Source organism: Tursiops truncatus, chromosome 20, assembly GCF_011762595.2.
Source record: "Tursiops truncatus isolate mTurTru1 chromosome 20, mTurTru1.mat.Y, whole genome shotgun sequence".
Taxonomy (NCBI): Eukaryota; Metazoa; Chordata; class Mammalia; order Artiodactyla; family Delphinidae; genus Tursiops; species Tursiops truncatus.
The window spans coordinates 2,995,109-3,012,262 of NC_047053.1; the positions used below are offsets into that span (position 1 = coordinate 2,995,109).

The window sequence follows — 17,154 nt, forward strand, 5'->3', positions numbered from 1 at the left end:
TGCTGCCATTCTCCAAAGCCACGTGGACACAACTGATTTATCTGTGTCTTCAATAAAAGAATGGCATCCACTATGTCACAGGGAGAAGCACAAATGGGTATGGCCAGGTTAGGGTGTGGGGTAAGGTCAGCCTGTCTTCCCAGCCAGGCTGAAACGCGGGGGCTTGTCAGCCTCCCGAGCCTTAGAATGGGCCACCAAGGTCTGCGCAGCTGAGAGAGCTCCGATTTAGGCGCCGCAGGGGAGGCGGGGGACCCTTCACCCCTTCACCCCCTCCACCTCTCTGTCTCCCCCGGAGCTGTGGTTACTACGCGCGAGAGCGTCCATGGCAACGGTCGCCTGCCCGCAGGGTTTCCCTCCTCTCTCCGGCTCCCGCCGCCCGCCTCTCCCTCCACCGGCCAATCGGCTGCCGGGGAGCCAGCAGCGGCGGTCGTTGAGTGGTCCTCGGGCGCTGACGTCACAGAAGGGCGAGGCTGGGCGGGGCGGGGCGGGGTCGGGCGGGGCCGCTAGTCCGCGCTCCAGCGGGTTGTAGTTTGTGGGGCTGCGACCCCTTCCCGCCCACGCCCGCTTCCCCGCCCCTCGCCCGGCACCGCCGACAGGTGAGTGGTCCCTCGGGCACCTACCTGCCTGCTGCTGGGACGACCCCGACAGAGTCCCCGCCCCTATTAGGACTCCAACGTCTGGCCTCAGAATTCGGGGTGAGGTCGTGGAAACCCTGGCCCCGCCTCCATCTTCACTTCGCTACCCTCACCCCTGCAAATGAAAACCGTAAAACCCACAGGTACACTTACCCAGTCTCTCAAGCCTTCTTAATGTACGTTTCTGGTGCTTTTCGCGGATTGAGAAGTTACTTATAAATGCAGAACCAGGAAAGGTGTGTCAGAACCCCAGACCCTAGGTCGTATAATACCTTACACCTGTTGGCAGTGCTGTGTTTGTCCCTGTGGTTCTTGTGTGCCTCAACCCTCTGCCTTGTTCTCCCGGCTTACTTAGCCCGGTCTTCCAAATGCAGCCAAGGGGAGGGCTGGACAACCAGTCACCTGGCCGTTCAAAGAGTTGCTGAAATTCAGGTCACAGCAGTTGTTCCTTTACTGTCCGTGGCCTTTTCTGTTCAGCTCTGGCTGTGAAGCACTCACTTGTATTTTGACAGTTTGCACAAAGTAACGGTATGTTTTCTCCCTAGATGCTTATGGTGGCGTAGCTGAATAAACATTTTAGAAATGAGTAGAATTACTCGCTTGATTATTGTGAAAAAAGCAAACAGACTCATAGGCCAAGTGTATTGAGGTGTATGATAAAATATTCAACTGTTTTCGTTTTAAAATATTTCACAAAGTGTTCAAGCATGCAGGTACCCACCCCTTGTTTAAAAACAAAACAAAACAAAAAAACTTACAGACACAGAAGAGGCCTCCTATGTACCCCTTGGGAATCGCATGCCTTTTTCTCCTTCCCCACCTACCAGAATTTAGTGTTTACTTATGCTCTGTATATTTTTATACTTTTGCTACTTAGGTATTTATCCAGAAACCAATATATAGTCTCATTTTAAACGTTTATATAATGCTATCATTCTCTACATGCTCTAGGTCATTGCTTTTAACTGTTGTGTGATAATTCTTGCATGGATTTATCATAAGTTACGCATGCATACTCCTGTCGATGGACTTTTACGCTTTTCCCTTTTAAAAATCACCAGAAACATATTCTTGTACATTCTAATTGTATCATTTCTGAGTCATAGGGAATGTGCTTTTTCAACTTTAGTAGATACTGCCCCATAGCTCTCCAACGTGTAGTAATTTATACTTTCACCATCAATGAAGAGAGTTCCTTATCAAACTTTTTTAAAAGAAACAGATTGTTCAACTTTTCCTGCATTCTTATTTAATATATGCATAGAGAGAAATTACTTAAACGCTGAAATCTGATATACTTTCTCCTAAGTCTGGTACTTATTAATGTGTCAGGGGCAGTGTTTTATTTCTGCTTCAATTTGAAACTGTGAGGAATTAAATACATATGATCAAAGGAACAGGGGTTTTGTGTGATTCTTTCAAGCCTGTGCTGGCCACTGATCTGAGGCAATGTGTGAAAAAAGTCATGGAAACTTTCTGTCCTTGTCATGCCTTCTGCAGACTATGAGCTATAGGTTTTTATACCTTGAAATATTTATGATCTTAAAGTCTTGCGTAAATGTGCTAATAAAATATATTTCTCCAGCTTGAGGCCACCTTTTGGGTTTGAAATGGAGCTTTCCAGTACTTACAGTCTCTGTGTGATTAATTATGTTTTTAGCATGTTAATATTTATAGAAGACTATTGTAGCATTTTTCCAGTATGTAAATAACTATTGACCCCAACTTCAATGAATACAGTCAAATACTGTATTTGACTTTGTAGCAGGTCTGATTTCTTAAAATGCTTTTTTGGTCATGACTAAAAGCATAATAAAAAAACAATTGCATGATTTAGGGGATGAATTTTTCCACAGCTCTTTTCAGTCATCTTCCCAAAGAATTTGTTTAGTTTACTTGCAAATGTGAGATATTTATAGCATCAGTTAAGGATCATAGTGTGTGCTCATTGCCTCTTTAGGAAGAGGCTGAGTTAGAATTTAGAGAATAATTTAAACATTGTGAAAGGCACCTCACGCAAGTAAGCCATAGGCTTTTAAAAGCTATACTATTTCTTCCTTAAAACTTTGGTAGAATTTATCAGTGAACCCATCTGGACCTGATGTTTTCTTTGAAGAAAGATTTTAAACTATAGATTCAATTTCTTTAATTCCTATACAGCTGTTCAGGTTACCTTTTTCTTCTTAGGCAGTTTTGTTTGTATCTTTAAAGAATTTTGTCCATTTCCTCTCTGTTGTCAAATTCCTTGGCATAGGTTGTTAGTAATCATACGTTATTAACTTTCTAACATTTGCAGGGGCTTTAGTAGTATTCCCTCTTTCACTTCTGATAGTAGTCATTTGTCTTCTCTTTTTTAAATCTTGATCAGTCTTGCAAGAGGTTTATCAATTTTATTGTTAAGATTTCATTGCTTTTCAAAAATTTGTTCATTTTCTACTTCATTGACTTTTTATTATTTCCTTCTTTCTACTTTGGGTTTACTTTGCTTTTTTTTTTTTTCCTAGCCATTAAGATGAAAGTATAGATCATTGATTTTAGCTCATTCTTATTTTCTTATATAAGCGTTTAAAGCTATACACCTCATTCTAAACACTCTTAGCTGAATTTCACAATTTTGATACGTTCTGTTTTTTATTCTCATTCAGTTCAAGATATTTTCTAATTTCCCGTGTTATTTCTTCATTGACCCATAGGATGTTTAGAAGTGTGTTGTTTAGCTTCCTAGTATTTGAGGATTTTCCGAACACCTTTCTATTATTGATTTCTAATTTAACTCTGATATGGTCAGAGAGGATACTCTGTAGAGCTTTAGTTTATGTAGATTACAGCTACTGATATTTATTATATCAGAAATTAAAATAGAGAAATTAAAAATATTAACTCTTAAAAGTAATCATAACAACCTATTATATAGTAACATAAACAATACTTTTCATTAAAAAACTACGTTTTCTGAAACAAATTTAGTTAGAAGAGTGGCACTGTTTCACATTTTTGGTAAAGTTTTAAAATTTTTGTTAGTCGGTGGGTTCTCATATCTACTTCTGCATTCAGTCTGTTGTGATATCGCATATCATGTCACCTCTGGAAACCTCTATTGTACATTTCTGAGAGAACGAGAGTGAAAAAGGCCAATCACATCTGGGTGTTTACTATAAAAATAACCTTGACCTTGTCACTCCAGAGAAGGTCTTAGGCAAGCCCATGGTTTTGGGTCACATTTTGAGAACTGCTGCTCTACGGTTTACAGTATGCATTTTTGACTTACTGTAGTATATGCTTAAATAACATTATTCCATTTTAGTCATAAGGCCTTTACAATAGTACTTTTCCATTTCTGCTCTCCCATCATTGGTGCTGTTTTTACCATATAACTTACTTTTGTTTTTATTATAAACCTCCCAATGAATTTTTATTATTTTTACTTTAAGCAGCCATCTTTTAAAGAAATTTAAAAGTTAGAAAAGTTTTTTTTTTTTTGCTATTAGCACACATACTTACCATTTCTGAGACTTCATTTCTTTGTGTAGCTCCAAGTTTCCATCTGGTATAATGTCCTTTTGCCTGAAGAATTTCCTTTCACAGCCCTTTTAGTGCAGTTCTGCTGCAGTTGAATTCTCTTGGCTTTTGCTTTTATATATATATATATATGTATATATATATATATTAAAAAAACCTTTTATTTCACCTTCATCTTTGAAGGATATTTTCACTGGAAATAGAATTCTAGGATTACACTTTCTTCCAGCCCTTTAAAGATGTTGTTTGATTGTCTTCTGGCTTGCATAGTTTCTGACAAGAATTCTTCACTGATTCTTATCTTTGTTCCTTTCTATCTATTGTGTCTTTTTTCCTCTGATTTTAATTTTTTCTCTTTATTGTGAACTTTCATCCATTTTATTATGATGAGCCTTGAGGTAGTGGTGTGTGGACACACACATGGATGTGTGCTTATCCTCCTGGAGTGTGTGGAGCTTCTTAGACATAGGGGTTTGTACTTTTCATCAAATGTGGGAAATTTGCAGCCATTGTTTCTTCAGCTATTTTGTCTCCCTCTCGTCTTAACGTGACACCCCAAGTGCTTGATGTTAGACCACTTGATATTATACCGTAAGTTACTGAGGCTCTTTTCATTTTTTGTTTCCAGTGAATTAAAAAGTCTGTGCTTTGGTTTGGTTAGATTCGAGCTCACTAATCTTTGCTTCTCTGGTGTCTAATCTGCAGTTACTCCAATCTAGTGAAATTGTGCAAGAATATATTGTATGTTTTATCCCTAAAGATTCATTTTGTTCTTTTTTAAGTCTTCCACATCTCTCTTCATTATGTTCTTGTTTTCCTTTAAATACTTGCGCGTGGTTTTCTAGTGCCGTCACATTTCCGCCATTTGTATACCTGTTTCTATTGACTGATTTTTCTCCTAATTACGGGCCACACGTGTCTACTTCTTGGCATGTCTGGAAGTTTTTGATTGGATGCTGGACACTGTGGTGCTCTATATTTGAGCTCCTGACGTTGGCAGGCACTTTACTTGTGGATTAGTTTGAGCTTTTTGAGGCCTGAATTCAAGCTTTTCCAGAGTCTTTAGTACCTTCGTTCTAAAGATAGGTCGGCCCCATTCTAATGCGTGACCTCTCTGGGCTTTCCATCAAACGCTCCAGGTGACCACTAACAACTCTCCACTCTGACTGGTCTGGGTTCAAAATGTCTCTGGGCCCTCTGTGAGCTCTAGGAATTGTGCAGCTAACAACACTGCCATCATTATTTGCCAAGGTTTGTGGAACATTCCTTGATGTATGTACAACCTATTACTCAGCAAAGACCCAAGTGGACCCCTACATAGATTTATGGAGCGCTTTTTCTGCATAACTCATTTTACTCCAGAATCCCGCGTCCCAACTTCCAGGTGTCTCAGCCTCCCCAAATTCTGGCCTCCTCCTCAGCTCACAGATGCTGCCAGGCTCTGTTTGGTTTCCATCCATTTTCCCCAATTTCACCTGGAAATTGCCTCCAGGTGATCAGAGGGCTCACCTTATTTGTTTCTCTTCTCTCACAGATCAGAGTCCTGTGCAGCCTGAAAACAGTTGTTTCATATATTTTGTCTAGATTTTAGGTGTGAGAGGCTAAGTCTAGTTTTTATTACTCTATCCTGGTTGAAGGCAGAAATCTATTTTGAGTTAAATATTTCTTAGGCCATGAGATTCTCAATTTTCTTGGCCAATAATGACCAAAAGAAAAAAAGAGAAAAAAAGACATTGCCAGGCTGTTGTCTTTTATTGGGTCTTCCTAAATGACTTAGAAGGGGGCCTACTGGAGCTGGAACATGGAATATTGGAATATGGAATGGCAATGGAATATTGTCTCTCATGTGAAACTTACTGCCATATATGAGGAGCTCTACATCTGGGAACTTTTTAAACAACTGACTTTATGCTTCAGATTCCAGATTCTAAATTATATCCCATCTCTAATTAAAAATTATCACTGGATGCTTTTACAAACCATATTGATTTTCTCAAGTCATATGTCTCCTCTGGCTTGTGGACCCCTGCATTTCACACATGTGTTAAACCTGAACACTCGTGGTTTGATATTTGACAGACATGGATTGAGCTGCCTCAAGATTTCAGCATCATAGGTGTCGAGTAAATACATGTGGGAATTCTACACCTGGAATTCCGTGATTGAAGGACCAAGTGTGACATTAGCTTTTAGATTCATTGTTGTCAGGAACTAAGAAAAGCCAAGCAAGAGTGGTCCAATCCCACTCGAAGCTTCTTGCTCAAAGAAAACTGATGGGATTATTTCTAGATGTGACTTGGGGAAGGGGTTGAAACTAAAAGTAGCCAGGAGGACCCTCGTGGCTCAAGTTACTTGGAATTTGCCTTTTCAAAAACCAATGTTTTAAGTTTCAGACTTAGGTGTGGAATGGCAAGTGGTTATTAAGGCTTTCGTTTTTACCATCGTACTCTAAGCTTGGCCCATATAAAGTGTTTGGGGGCTGAGGGAGGGAAGAATAAGGAAAACATCAGGGAGCCAGGGTCAGGTGGGATACCACCAGTGGCAGTGGGTAGCTGTTTCATCACATGTAGTCCGAGTGGATTTTGATTTGGCCACAATTCTACAAATAGATTATTTTGTGGTTTGGGTACCAATGGCATCAAAACAGCTATTTAAAGAATCACTGAATGTGTTTTTTGTTTTGTTTTGTTTTGTTTTTCGGTATGTGGGCCTCTCACTGCTGTGGCCTCCCCCGTTGCGGAGCACAGGCTCCGGACGTGCAGGCTCAGTGGCCATGGCTCACGGGCCCAGCCGCTCCACGGCATGTGGGATCTTCCCGGACCGGGGCACGAACCCGTGTCCCCTGCATCGGCAGGCGGACTCTGAATGTGTTTTTGTTTGTTTGTTTTTTCTGAGTAGGAGCCTACAGAATTGGATCTGATATTATTTTTCCTTTTCAGTAAATGCATCTATAGACATTAACCCCCAAACAGAATGACGTTCAGATGCTGAAAAGTATGTCATAGTCTATGGCATCCTTGGCTTTCTGGACTAACAATGACCCCAAATTCTGGACAATAGAATATTTTCAGCTGGTAAAAAAGGATAAAGTGGCTCTCTATGTTTTAACAGGGGGAGAGGTCCAAAATACATATATTTTCAAAAATGCATGTTCTGGAATGATACATATAATGATTAAGATAATTCAATTTTTGTATTAAAAAACTCTGTGCATATGTATATAGGGAGATGTATATAGATTTAAAAATAATATATATGTTGGTATATGAAAAGGAAAAATCTGGAAAGATACAACTAGTAATGAATTATTCACAGTGTCTACTTCTGAGGAGTTTATTTTGAAGGGGGGAGAGTGAATATTTATCTTTTACTTTGTATACACCTCTGAGCTAGTAATTTTAAAAGCTAACATTTATTGAGCATTAACTATGTGCCCAGAACTGTGCTGAGTATTCCAAATACTTAGCATCATCTTACTTAATGCTCAGGGGCTGCCATAGCATGTCTGTCTATACCGGAGTTGCTTAGAGGTGGGAAGTTGCCAGGAAAAGGGGATCTAGGTACTTCCTTGAGTTACGTTGGCTTACCTGCCACACCGGTGTTACTCTGATCGTGTGTTTATTTAGGAAGACTGGGGGGTGGGGGGTGGGCGCCGCTCAGCAACCCCTTGCAGCTAATACTGCTTATAACAAACCAAAGTAGCAATTACTATTATTATTCCCAACTTAGAGATGAGGGCAGAGAGCTTAAGTCATTTGCACCAGGTCTCACAGCTAGTAAATAGCAGAGCCGAGATCTGAATCCCAATCTGTTAGAAAGCATAGTTCAGGCTCTTCATTTGAATCTGTTACGAGACGGTGTTACTTCTCATGATTGAAAAAATATTTCAAAACTTCAAAGTGCCAATCTACAAAAATGTAATTTGAATACAATCCAGAGACAGAGATGAAAAATAAATGCAGAATATGTTATCACAAGTAAAGGTGGTTATCAAATTAAAACAAATATCTAATGTATTAGACAACACTGCTGCTTATAGTAAGTCAGATGGACCCTTTTATCTGTGAGTTTTCACCGAAGGTTATTTATGTGACTGTCTATTTTTGCTTCCCCCCCTTTCCCCCCCCTTTTAAGCAGGAGAGATTTACAAATAGTGCTTGAGCATCATGGAGCTTCTAGGTTCTACTTTGGCGGCACCTTATGCCCACCCTAGACCAACACCAGCCAACTTCCTACCAGCCATCAGTGCCATGGCCTCAAGCTATAGGAACTGCTTCCCGCACTGCAATCTGACCCACAGTCTGAGCCTGCCTTGGAGACCAAGCACGTACTACAAAGCAGCCTCCAACTCGCCAGCCTTGGACCCGTGCTGCACCAGATCTCAGAGGGTGTCCGAGAGCACCACGCTTCCCTGTGTTTCCAACAGAACCACACTCTTCACCAGATATACCCCAGATGATTGGTACAGGTCCAACTTAGCCAACTTTCAAGAATCCAACACCTCCCGACACAATTCAGAGAGACTAAGGGTAGATACATCTCGCTTGATTCAAGACAAATATCAACAAACGAGAAAAACCCAGGCAGACTCCACCCACAATCTGGGAGAACGAGTCAACGACATAGGATTTTGGAAATCTGAAATCATTCATGAGTTGGATGCAATGATTGGAGAGACAAATGAACTCACCGATGTTAAGAAAAAACTGGAGAGGGCTTTGATGGAGACAGAAGCCCCTCTTCAGGTAACTATAAGACCTTATTAAAAGGACAGTGCATTTTTATGATTATAACCCTGTCGTTGAAATTTTGAGGTTATTTATCTATTGAATTATATTTCGCTTCCCCTGTAGAAGCCAAGCCCTTGTCAATAAATCTGTACCGGGTTTCAGTGACGATAAAACCATTGCCATTTTTCTCACATTATACCGAACAACCATTTAAGTAGAAAGAATTCTGGAATTCCCTGGCGGTCCAGCGGTTAGGACTCAGTGCTTTCACTGCTGAGGACGCAGGTTCAATCCCTGGTTGGGGAACTAAGATCCCGCAAGCCCAGTGGTGCAGCCCAGAAAGAAAAAAAAGTAGAGAGAATTCTGCATGCAAAGCAAAGGAGGCTAATTAAAGCGACGCTCTTAAGACGCACAGTATTTTATGGTGAAAATGCCATCTTCCCATCTCTTAAATAGGCTGCTTGGTTATTGCTGTCCCTGGATTAACATCAACGTTGTTTGAGAGGGAAAAAACTGTTCTTTTAGTCTGTGTCATGAAATGCCTTCTGCACGTATGTTATGATTCCACTTCAGGCACGGTGAAACGATCAAATTAGAGCTTCTTGGGAATGGAATGAGTTTGGTTAAATAGAGAAATGGGATAGAAGTTAAGCCAGTTTTGGTCCTAGAGGCAGCCTTTCAGTTGGTTGCTGGCCTCTGACCAGGCTTCTGAATGGAGATCAAATTACCTTTAATCCTCTGAGTGTGCGATGGGCCCCCTGACCCCATTCTATCCACCACCGTTGGAAGAAGACATTCTGTATGTGAAGATGTCCAAATGATGCAGATTATTTTACAAGTTGTGTATATGTGAATGGGCAAAGCGAACACTCTTTTTCTCCATGTTTGTGTGAGATTAGAGAATCGAAGAGCTAGAAGTCTAGTTGTTTGGGGGGTTTGCTGGAGACCCCTGCACACCGTAGCTTCTTACTGCACCCCTCCTCCCCACTAAACACGAGTGCACACAAATACACACGACCACAGAAATCCTGAGAAAGGTCGACAGGACACTAATGATATTCTTTTAAAAGAACTCACCATGGGATCAGAAGCCCTTCCATACTTTCTCTGAGCTCTGGATCATTTTGAGGATTCCTGGTCTATTCTACAATACATCCCATCCCACCCCACCCACCACTTACTTTAATGAACACTTAAAATGACAGCCACTTACCTTTTACTTAATTTCCAGAGGAGATTCAGTTTCTTCCCTTGACACTCCTTTCAGTGATGACTGCTCTCAATGAGATGGGCATAATTTAAATACTTTTCTGCAGTTTTTGTCCAGATATCTTGTGTGTTTAAACATTTACAATCAACACGGTATCAGAAGATCCCAATTAAAATGAGAATTAGTCCCATGAACAGATACAGCTCAAAAGAGGAAATACTGATGATCAACTGTATATAAGACAAAAATATTAAAACTCAATAACAAAAATGCAAACTAAGTCAATGAAGTAACCGTCTTTGGCTTACCAAATTTGCAAAAATGAAAACCGATAATGTGTAGGGTTGGCAAAAGTGCAGAAGACGGACCCTTCAGATATTGCTAGTAGACTATGGATGAGTAGAGACTTCCTGGAAAGCAATTTCGTAATACACATGAAAATAATCAGAGTTCCCTTCAACCCCTTAATTCATCTTCTAGTCAGTGTACATTAGACTATTAAAAAATTAGAGATTCACTCCAAGATTTTGTTCAATGACATCATATCCAGATTACAGTGTACATACTATTATATTTTATGCTTTTTAAACATTTAACATTATAGTCATCCCATGTCATGAAATACTTACTCTTTGAAAAAAGTATTTTAACATTTACATGATGTTATTTCATGCATAATTTAGTTGTTGGCTATCTAAGCTGCTTTCCATTGGAGTCATTAATGTACTTTGTCTCATAGACTATTTCAAGTCTACTATTTAACATCAATCCTAAAAAGAATAAAATTATGAGGGCACTGTAACTTCTGTTTAAAACAAACAAAACTGATAGGAGTATGGATAACTCATTTTTGACTTCTCTCTACTTTTTCTCTTTAATGGATAAAGCATATTATTATTATTATTATTATTTGTGGTACGCGGGCCTCTCACTGTCGTGATCTCTCCCGTTGCGGAGCACGGGCTCCGGACACGCAGGCTCAGCAGCCATGGCTCACGGGCCCAGCCGCTCCGCGGCATGTGGGATCCTCCCGGACCGGAGCACGAACCCGTGTCCCCTGCATCGGCAGGCGGACGCTCAACCACTGCACCACCAGGGGAGCCCCGCATATTACTTTTATAATTAGGAAAACAATAAATGGTACTTTAACAATAATCACCTGGATTTTTGGCCACACAAATATTTTGAGGTCTTTAAATAATCATTTGTTTCTTCTTCACTCTTCTCAGTAGAAAACATTTGGAAATAAGATCTTGAAGACTATGATCTGGGTTATTGAACTATTTCTCTAGAAGGAATTGATGTCACATAGTTTTCTCAGATGCTGATTTGTGGGGATTAAGTAGATGCCATCTGCTTCAGTTTGTCAACTTTCCAAATTAGGAATTTTTTTCAAACTCTTTACCTTTTCACTAGCAGCAGGGATTCACTTCGTTGTCACACTGAGTTTCTTGTTTGATTTCCAGGAAAATGCCTTGAAAAGTTGGTATTGGGAGCATCTATTGCCTTGTTTTAGAAACAGGTTATTAGAAGTGCTAGTCACTGATTTTAGTCAGGTTGTATTCGTGTTTTTCATTATTTGTGTATCTGTAGGTAGCCCGGGAATGTCTGTTTCATCGAGAGAAGAGAATGGGAATCGATCTAGTTCATGATGAAGTGGAAAAAGAGTTGCTGACGGTAAATATGGGGCAAACCCTTCAATAACAAGAAACCTCATTGCAAATGTGCGTTTAATGTATAGAAACAAAAAATGATGTTATGTAAAGACACAGTAAGGAGTTATAGTATCAGATATTTATGGTATTTAGAAAAGATACATTTTATTTTATTTTTTATTGAAGTATAGTTGATTTACAATGTTGTGTTAGTTTCTGGTGTACAGCGAAGTGATTCAGTTATACATATATATATGTATATTCTTTTGCATATTCTTTTCCATTATGGTTTATTACAAGATACTGAATATAGTTTCCTGTGCTCTACAGTAGGACTTTGTTGTTTATGTTATTTTTTAGAAAAGATATATTTTTGGGGGGTTATGAAAGTAATAGATATTTATTGAGAGAATTTGAAAAATGCAGTAAAGATAAAAATCACCTAAGTTCAATTAGACAGAAATGACTATTAATGTTAGAGTATTTCAGTCTTTTTAATAATCATACTTAGGTAGATACCACCCAACTTAAAGACACACAGACATATCTTCCAGGTTAGAATTATAGTGTATCTATGCGTTTGAATAGTGCTTTTTTTGTTGGATAAATGCCCAGTGATGTTTATTCTTAAATGTAGACGTGGAAAGGCAGTGTTGTGTTTTTTTAGAAGACAATGTTTTAGAGCACTTTTAGGTTCACAGCCAAATTGAGGGGAAGGTCCAGAGGTTTCTTCCCATGTGGCCCCTGCCTCCACACATGCATCGTATTGATAACTGTATGCATTTCTGATTATTTCCTCAGGATACATTTCCAAAACTGTAATCCACGCATCAAAGGGTATATGCATTTGGACAGCTTTTGATCAGCCATCCGGGAGCTTACCTCCTAGGCTCTCTCCCACAAGATCTCTGCCATTTCTTAAGATTTCAGCCCTTAGGTACCTGGGACCCTTCCCAGTCTCTCTTTTTTTTTTAGCCTGGATACTCTATTAAGCGTTCGTTCTGCTTCCCCAAGTGCCAGACATATGTACGTTGGTAACTCATTTTTTGGTTCACATTCATGAAGCTTAAAAGTGAACTTTTCTTTGACCCTGATGCCTTCTGCCTTCCCCTTCCTATTGATGGTACTGTTACTGGTTCTATGACTCCATCCCAAGAGGGTTCTGCTCTGAGACAGTATTGAATAGAACCTGATACCAGCATGCAAAGAATGTCTGGGTGGATTCTCACCACCAGTAGCAAGAAACGCCTTCCCCGTCTGGGATTTCCGCCTCTAAATGGCTTGTAGGACCCCAGCCCCCTCACAACCAGCCGGGTGATGGGTCAACTTCAAGTGATTCAGGAGCAAACACTGAGAGTGCACATCTTTAAGGAAACACCGCTGCTTCCCAAACTCAGGGATGAGTGAGAATTTGAGAATGTCGTCATCAAAACACACTGTCTATAGAAATGGGGTGCTTGCTCCTATAGATGACATTTGCCATTATCCAGATTCCATTTGGACTTATAGTTTGATTTTTAAAGTGTGATTTCAGTAGCCTATTCTACCTGTTAAGAGTGTGATAGTTTACCCACTTACCCCAAACTTAAAAAGGCTCAGTTAAGCCTTTAAGTTTGTATGTATCTGTGGATACATAGAACCACAGGAAGCAGGGTCTGGGTTTAACAGTGAGGTCCCAGAAATGATCGTATATCCACAGTTCAGGGTATAGCCAAGAGTTAGCACACATCCATGTGTGTGGTCAGAACTTGGAGTTCTTGTGACCTGGCCAGTATTTCTCAGCCAAGAAGAGGGTGGAGGCCACGTCGCACATGAGGATTAAGTTCTAGATCATACTTTATGATCCATGTCGCATTATAAGTCCTACCCTTTAGTGAGAGCTTCCATCTGCAAGGCACATAATTATCTACCCCACAACCTAGAAAGGCAGGTGTTATTACCCTTTGTTTATAACTCGCCTTTGCTCCCAGCATTTGCAAAGGCAGCATTGGACCTGGGCTATCTGATGCCAGAGCACGTCTTTAACCACTATTCCACCCAAGACGCAGGGGGGTGAGGCAACGGGGGGGGGGGGTTTGCTCGAGGTGAGGGCACGCCAAAGGCTGTGAAGCCTCTATTCTACCTCCGCGCTCCGCCACCCCATCCCAAGACCACAGCTCCCAAGAGGAGAACCGTAAGGGATGCTTTGCAAAGGTTTCGCCTGCTCAGATAGTAGGATTAATTCAAGGTTCTTCAAATGCTTGGATGTGATTCCTTGTTCTCTTTCCATCTCAAGCCACAGTGTATTCATTTTGGCCACTGAGACTCTGAGAAACTCAGAGGAGTCACTGCCACCCTTTTATTCTTGGGGTCTATTTTTCCTCCCCAAGTTCAGGATCCAGAAGGGGTGGCATCACTTGCCAGGCTCCTAGTGTGTGGTTCTTGGGTTTTCTGCCATGACCTTCACTTCCCTGGGTGTCAGGTGGCAGCTGTCGGTCTGATGACATCTGGGCTCTTCTCACACTTCTGCCCTCTGTCTGTACCCACCACCTTCCGGCAAACTTTCTTCTCACGGGCGGTTGAGGGAATAAGGCCCTTGCCCTGCAGTCACTTCATGGAGGCGTTTCCAGACCAGCCCCATGTGTGAGTGCAGACTAGTAGGTAAGTTAGCGTTGGGGACAGTTACAAAAGTCTTTGGTTTCAGGCATTCCCTGTTCCAAGGAAGCCTTCTGCTTCCAACCACGATGTTCACCATATGACATTATTTAAATTCAAGTATAAAAAGTAGTGTTGAAGGGATTTTTTATAGCAAGAGTCTCATTAAACGTAATTTTTTCCACTGAAAGTTCCAGGAATTCCCTCTGTGTGAATAGTGTACACATAGCATAAAAGCTCACTGGGATTTTGGGTTTTAAGTGATATTTTCTAAGCAGTATTCCATGTATCCTTTGCCAACACCTCCATGAAATGGCCACACACACACACACACACACCCCAAGCCATAGAGAAAGATGAAGACCAGACAACCAAAAATATCAAAGACAGGCACCACCTGCAATGAGAATGTGTGAGAAATCCTTGCTGCCTGTAAAGGCAGGGGGACTTGCTAACATGTCATGGGAATTGCGTTTTTCATTTACTCCAGTCATTCAGAGTATCAAAGAATCAGGCAGGAGGGTTATCACTGAAATAAACTCTAGGCATAATATTTTTATGACAACCAATTAAACAATAAAAGAATAAGAAGGCTATATAGTTGAGTAATAATTAACATTGGAGTGAAGAGGCCTCTAAAATCACATGAACAAAAGCGGAAACCCAAAGGGAACATTTGATCGTTTGATGTCATAGAAACCAGAAATGTCTGTAGATCAGAGACACCACACACAAAATATAAAGGCAAGAGCTAAACTGGTAAAAAAAAAAAAAAAAAATATATATATATATATATGTGTCATATAATGGGAAAGGGTTGAATTTTAAATACAAGAATATTTATAAATAAGAAAAACATAACAGAAAAGGTAGACAAGCACATGAACAGGTGGTTCACAAGAGAAGAAAGTCAAATCATGAACAAATACCCAGTCATAATAGTAACCTGCAAATCTGAACAAGTGTGCTTTTCCTGGGGGGTGGTCTTTCATGTTGGCAAAGATTGAGAGGAACCATAGTGTCTACTGGGTGTGTGAGGTGAGGAAGCTCACACTCATTTATTGTTGTAAATGGGTGCAACTCTTCTGAAGGGCAATTTGGTTGTACTTGTCAAAACCTTGAAAAAAGGCATCCCCCTTGGTGGTGTCTAAATATTTTTGAGCTTGTTCATTGCAGTATAGTTTTATGTCATGGGAAAGTGTTCAAGTTTCATGTTCAGTATGATGGTATGATCACTTTTCACTTGAAAAAGTGGTAGCGATCGTTATGTGCACTTTTTAAATGTCTTCTAGGTGCTATTTTGGGTTCCTAAATTTTGTAATGTGAATATGAACTTCAGAGGGAAGTAACTGTTTATTTGAAAAATCTCTGCTACCACACAAAATCTCTGCTATACGTGTAACAATATATACATCCCAGCAGCATCAAAATGCCACGTGCGTGGTCAAGCAGAGTGGCATGGGTGGTGCAGATTTTATACGAGTATAGCAGCTGGGCTGCAGGGCAGAGGCAGGACAAGGGGAGACCTGGCCTCCTAGGGTGGAGGTTGGCCTCCGTTTGGAACAAAAAACTGGGTCTTTTGGAGGTCACATGCACTGCCTGAGAGAACTGCCTTTTAGGCTGTCCTTTTCCCTTCCAGATTCACTTTTCTTGGAAGAATACTTAGTACAGAAGAAGCCATGCATTAAATTCAACCTTGGGTATCACCAGAATTTGATTGATTGATTGACTGATTCAATCAAAGACCAGAGATAAAAAATAAAACTCCTAAAATTTTACCCCTGCCCCAACTTGTTCCATAATATATTTCCCTAAAGCCCTGTAAAGGGTGAATCTCAGTCTTATGTTAAGACAGCAATATCACGGGGGCGTGTAGGTAAATAAGTGGGTATAAAATTCTTTTCTTGTTTTACTTCACGATTTTCCCAGAAACAAAGTTTTCTATCATCAATGTTCTGTTACATTGTCGACTCTGAACGTTATGTTCAATATCAAAACATTAATGTGGCTTTTTTTTTTCACTTGGGTAGGAGGTTGATATTATTCTGTGTTGTCAAGAAAGGATGAAGCTGCATTTGGACAAGGCCATTGCCCAACTGGCGTAAGAGCTTTTATCTCTCTATATAGTTGAAACTCTATCACGAAACTGTACTTCCACGCTTCCCAGTCAGATTTCTCTTAGCTTCTTATGTAAGGATTTCTTATACATGGACACACATCCGCATGCACATACACGTTTTTATTTAGAAGGTAAAATGAGTACTTGGGGTACTTACTTTAAACTTTTATTTAAAGATATAATTTTTGCAATGCTTCAGAAAGGATTTTTATCCAATCTTGAAGTGTGGCTAAGGTTACTTTTAACTCAAAACACTTTTATTCTTTGATAAGAGATAGACTTGTACACGTGCAGCCCGACAGCTGGAAAAGCGATGAACTGTGGCACACTTATATATTTACTTTCCACTTCTCCTTAAAAACTCAGCCTTCTCCTCCGGTTTCTCGGCAATCCTGGTACGTGGTCCTTGGTGCTGTGATTACACCACTGCATTCACTGCATCCATTGCACTGTAATTGTTCACCCATCCTACTCTCTAGCAGAATACAAATTCTTCTCTTGGCAATAGTAGACAGTAGGCGCTTAATATTTATAGTGGGGGTTGGCGGCAAAGAAGAATAATCAAAGGAGGGTTTGAAGCAATGATAACAGCTGTCAGCATAGAAAAAATATTGGCCGAGCCTGTCGCCTTATAGGACTAGAAAGGTCAACG

General features: G+C 40.4%; 1 protein-coding gene across 2 annotated transcripts in view; it reads left to right on the plus strand.

Moving 5' to 3' along the window:
• Positions 1-486: 486 nt before the first annotated feature.
• TEKT3 (tektin 3) overlaps positions 487-17,154 on the plus strand; it is a 34,227-nt gene continuing 17,559 nt past the window's right edge. Inside the window, exons 1-4 of one of the 2 annotated variants that reach the window (XM_033847705.2) lie at positions 487-778; positions 8,292-8,899; positions 11,688-11,771; positions 16,414-16,484. In XM_033847705.2, the coding sequence (XP_033703596.1) occupies positions 8,321-8,899; positions 11,688-11,771; positions 16,414-16,484 (734 nt within the window). In that variant the 5' untranslated portion in view covers positions 487-778; positions 8,292-8,320. The remainder of the gene's footprint in view (positions 779-8,291; positions 8,900-11,687; positions 11,772-16,413; positions 16,485-17,154) is intronic. The other variant, XM_033847704.2, reaches the window with a different exon arrangement.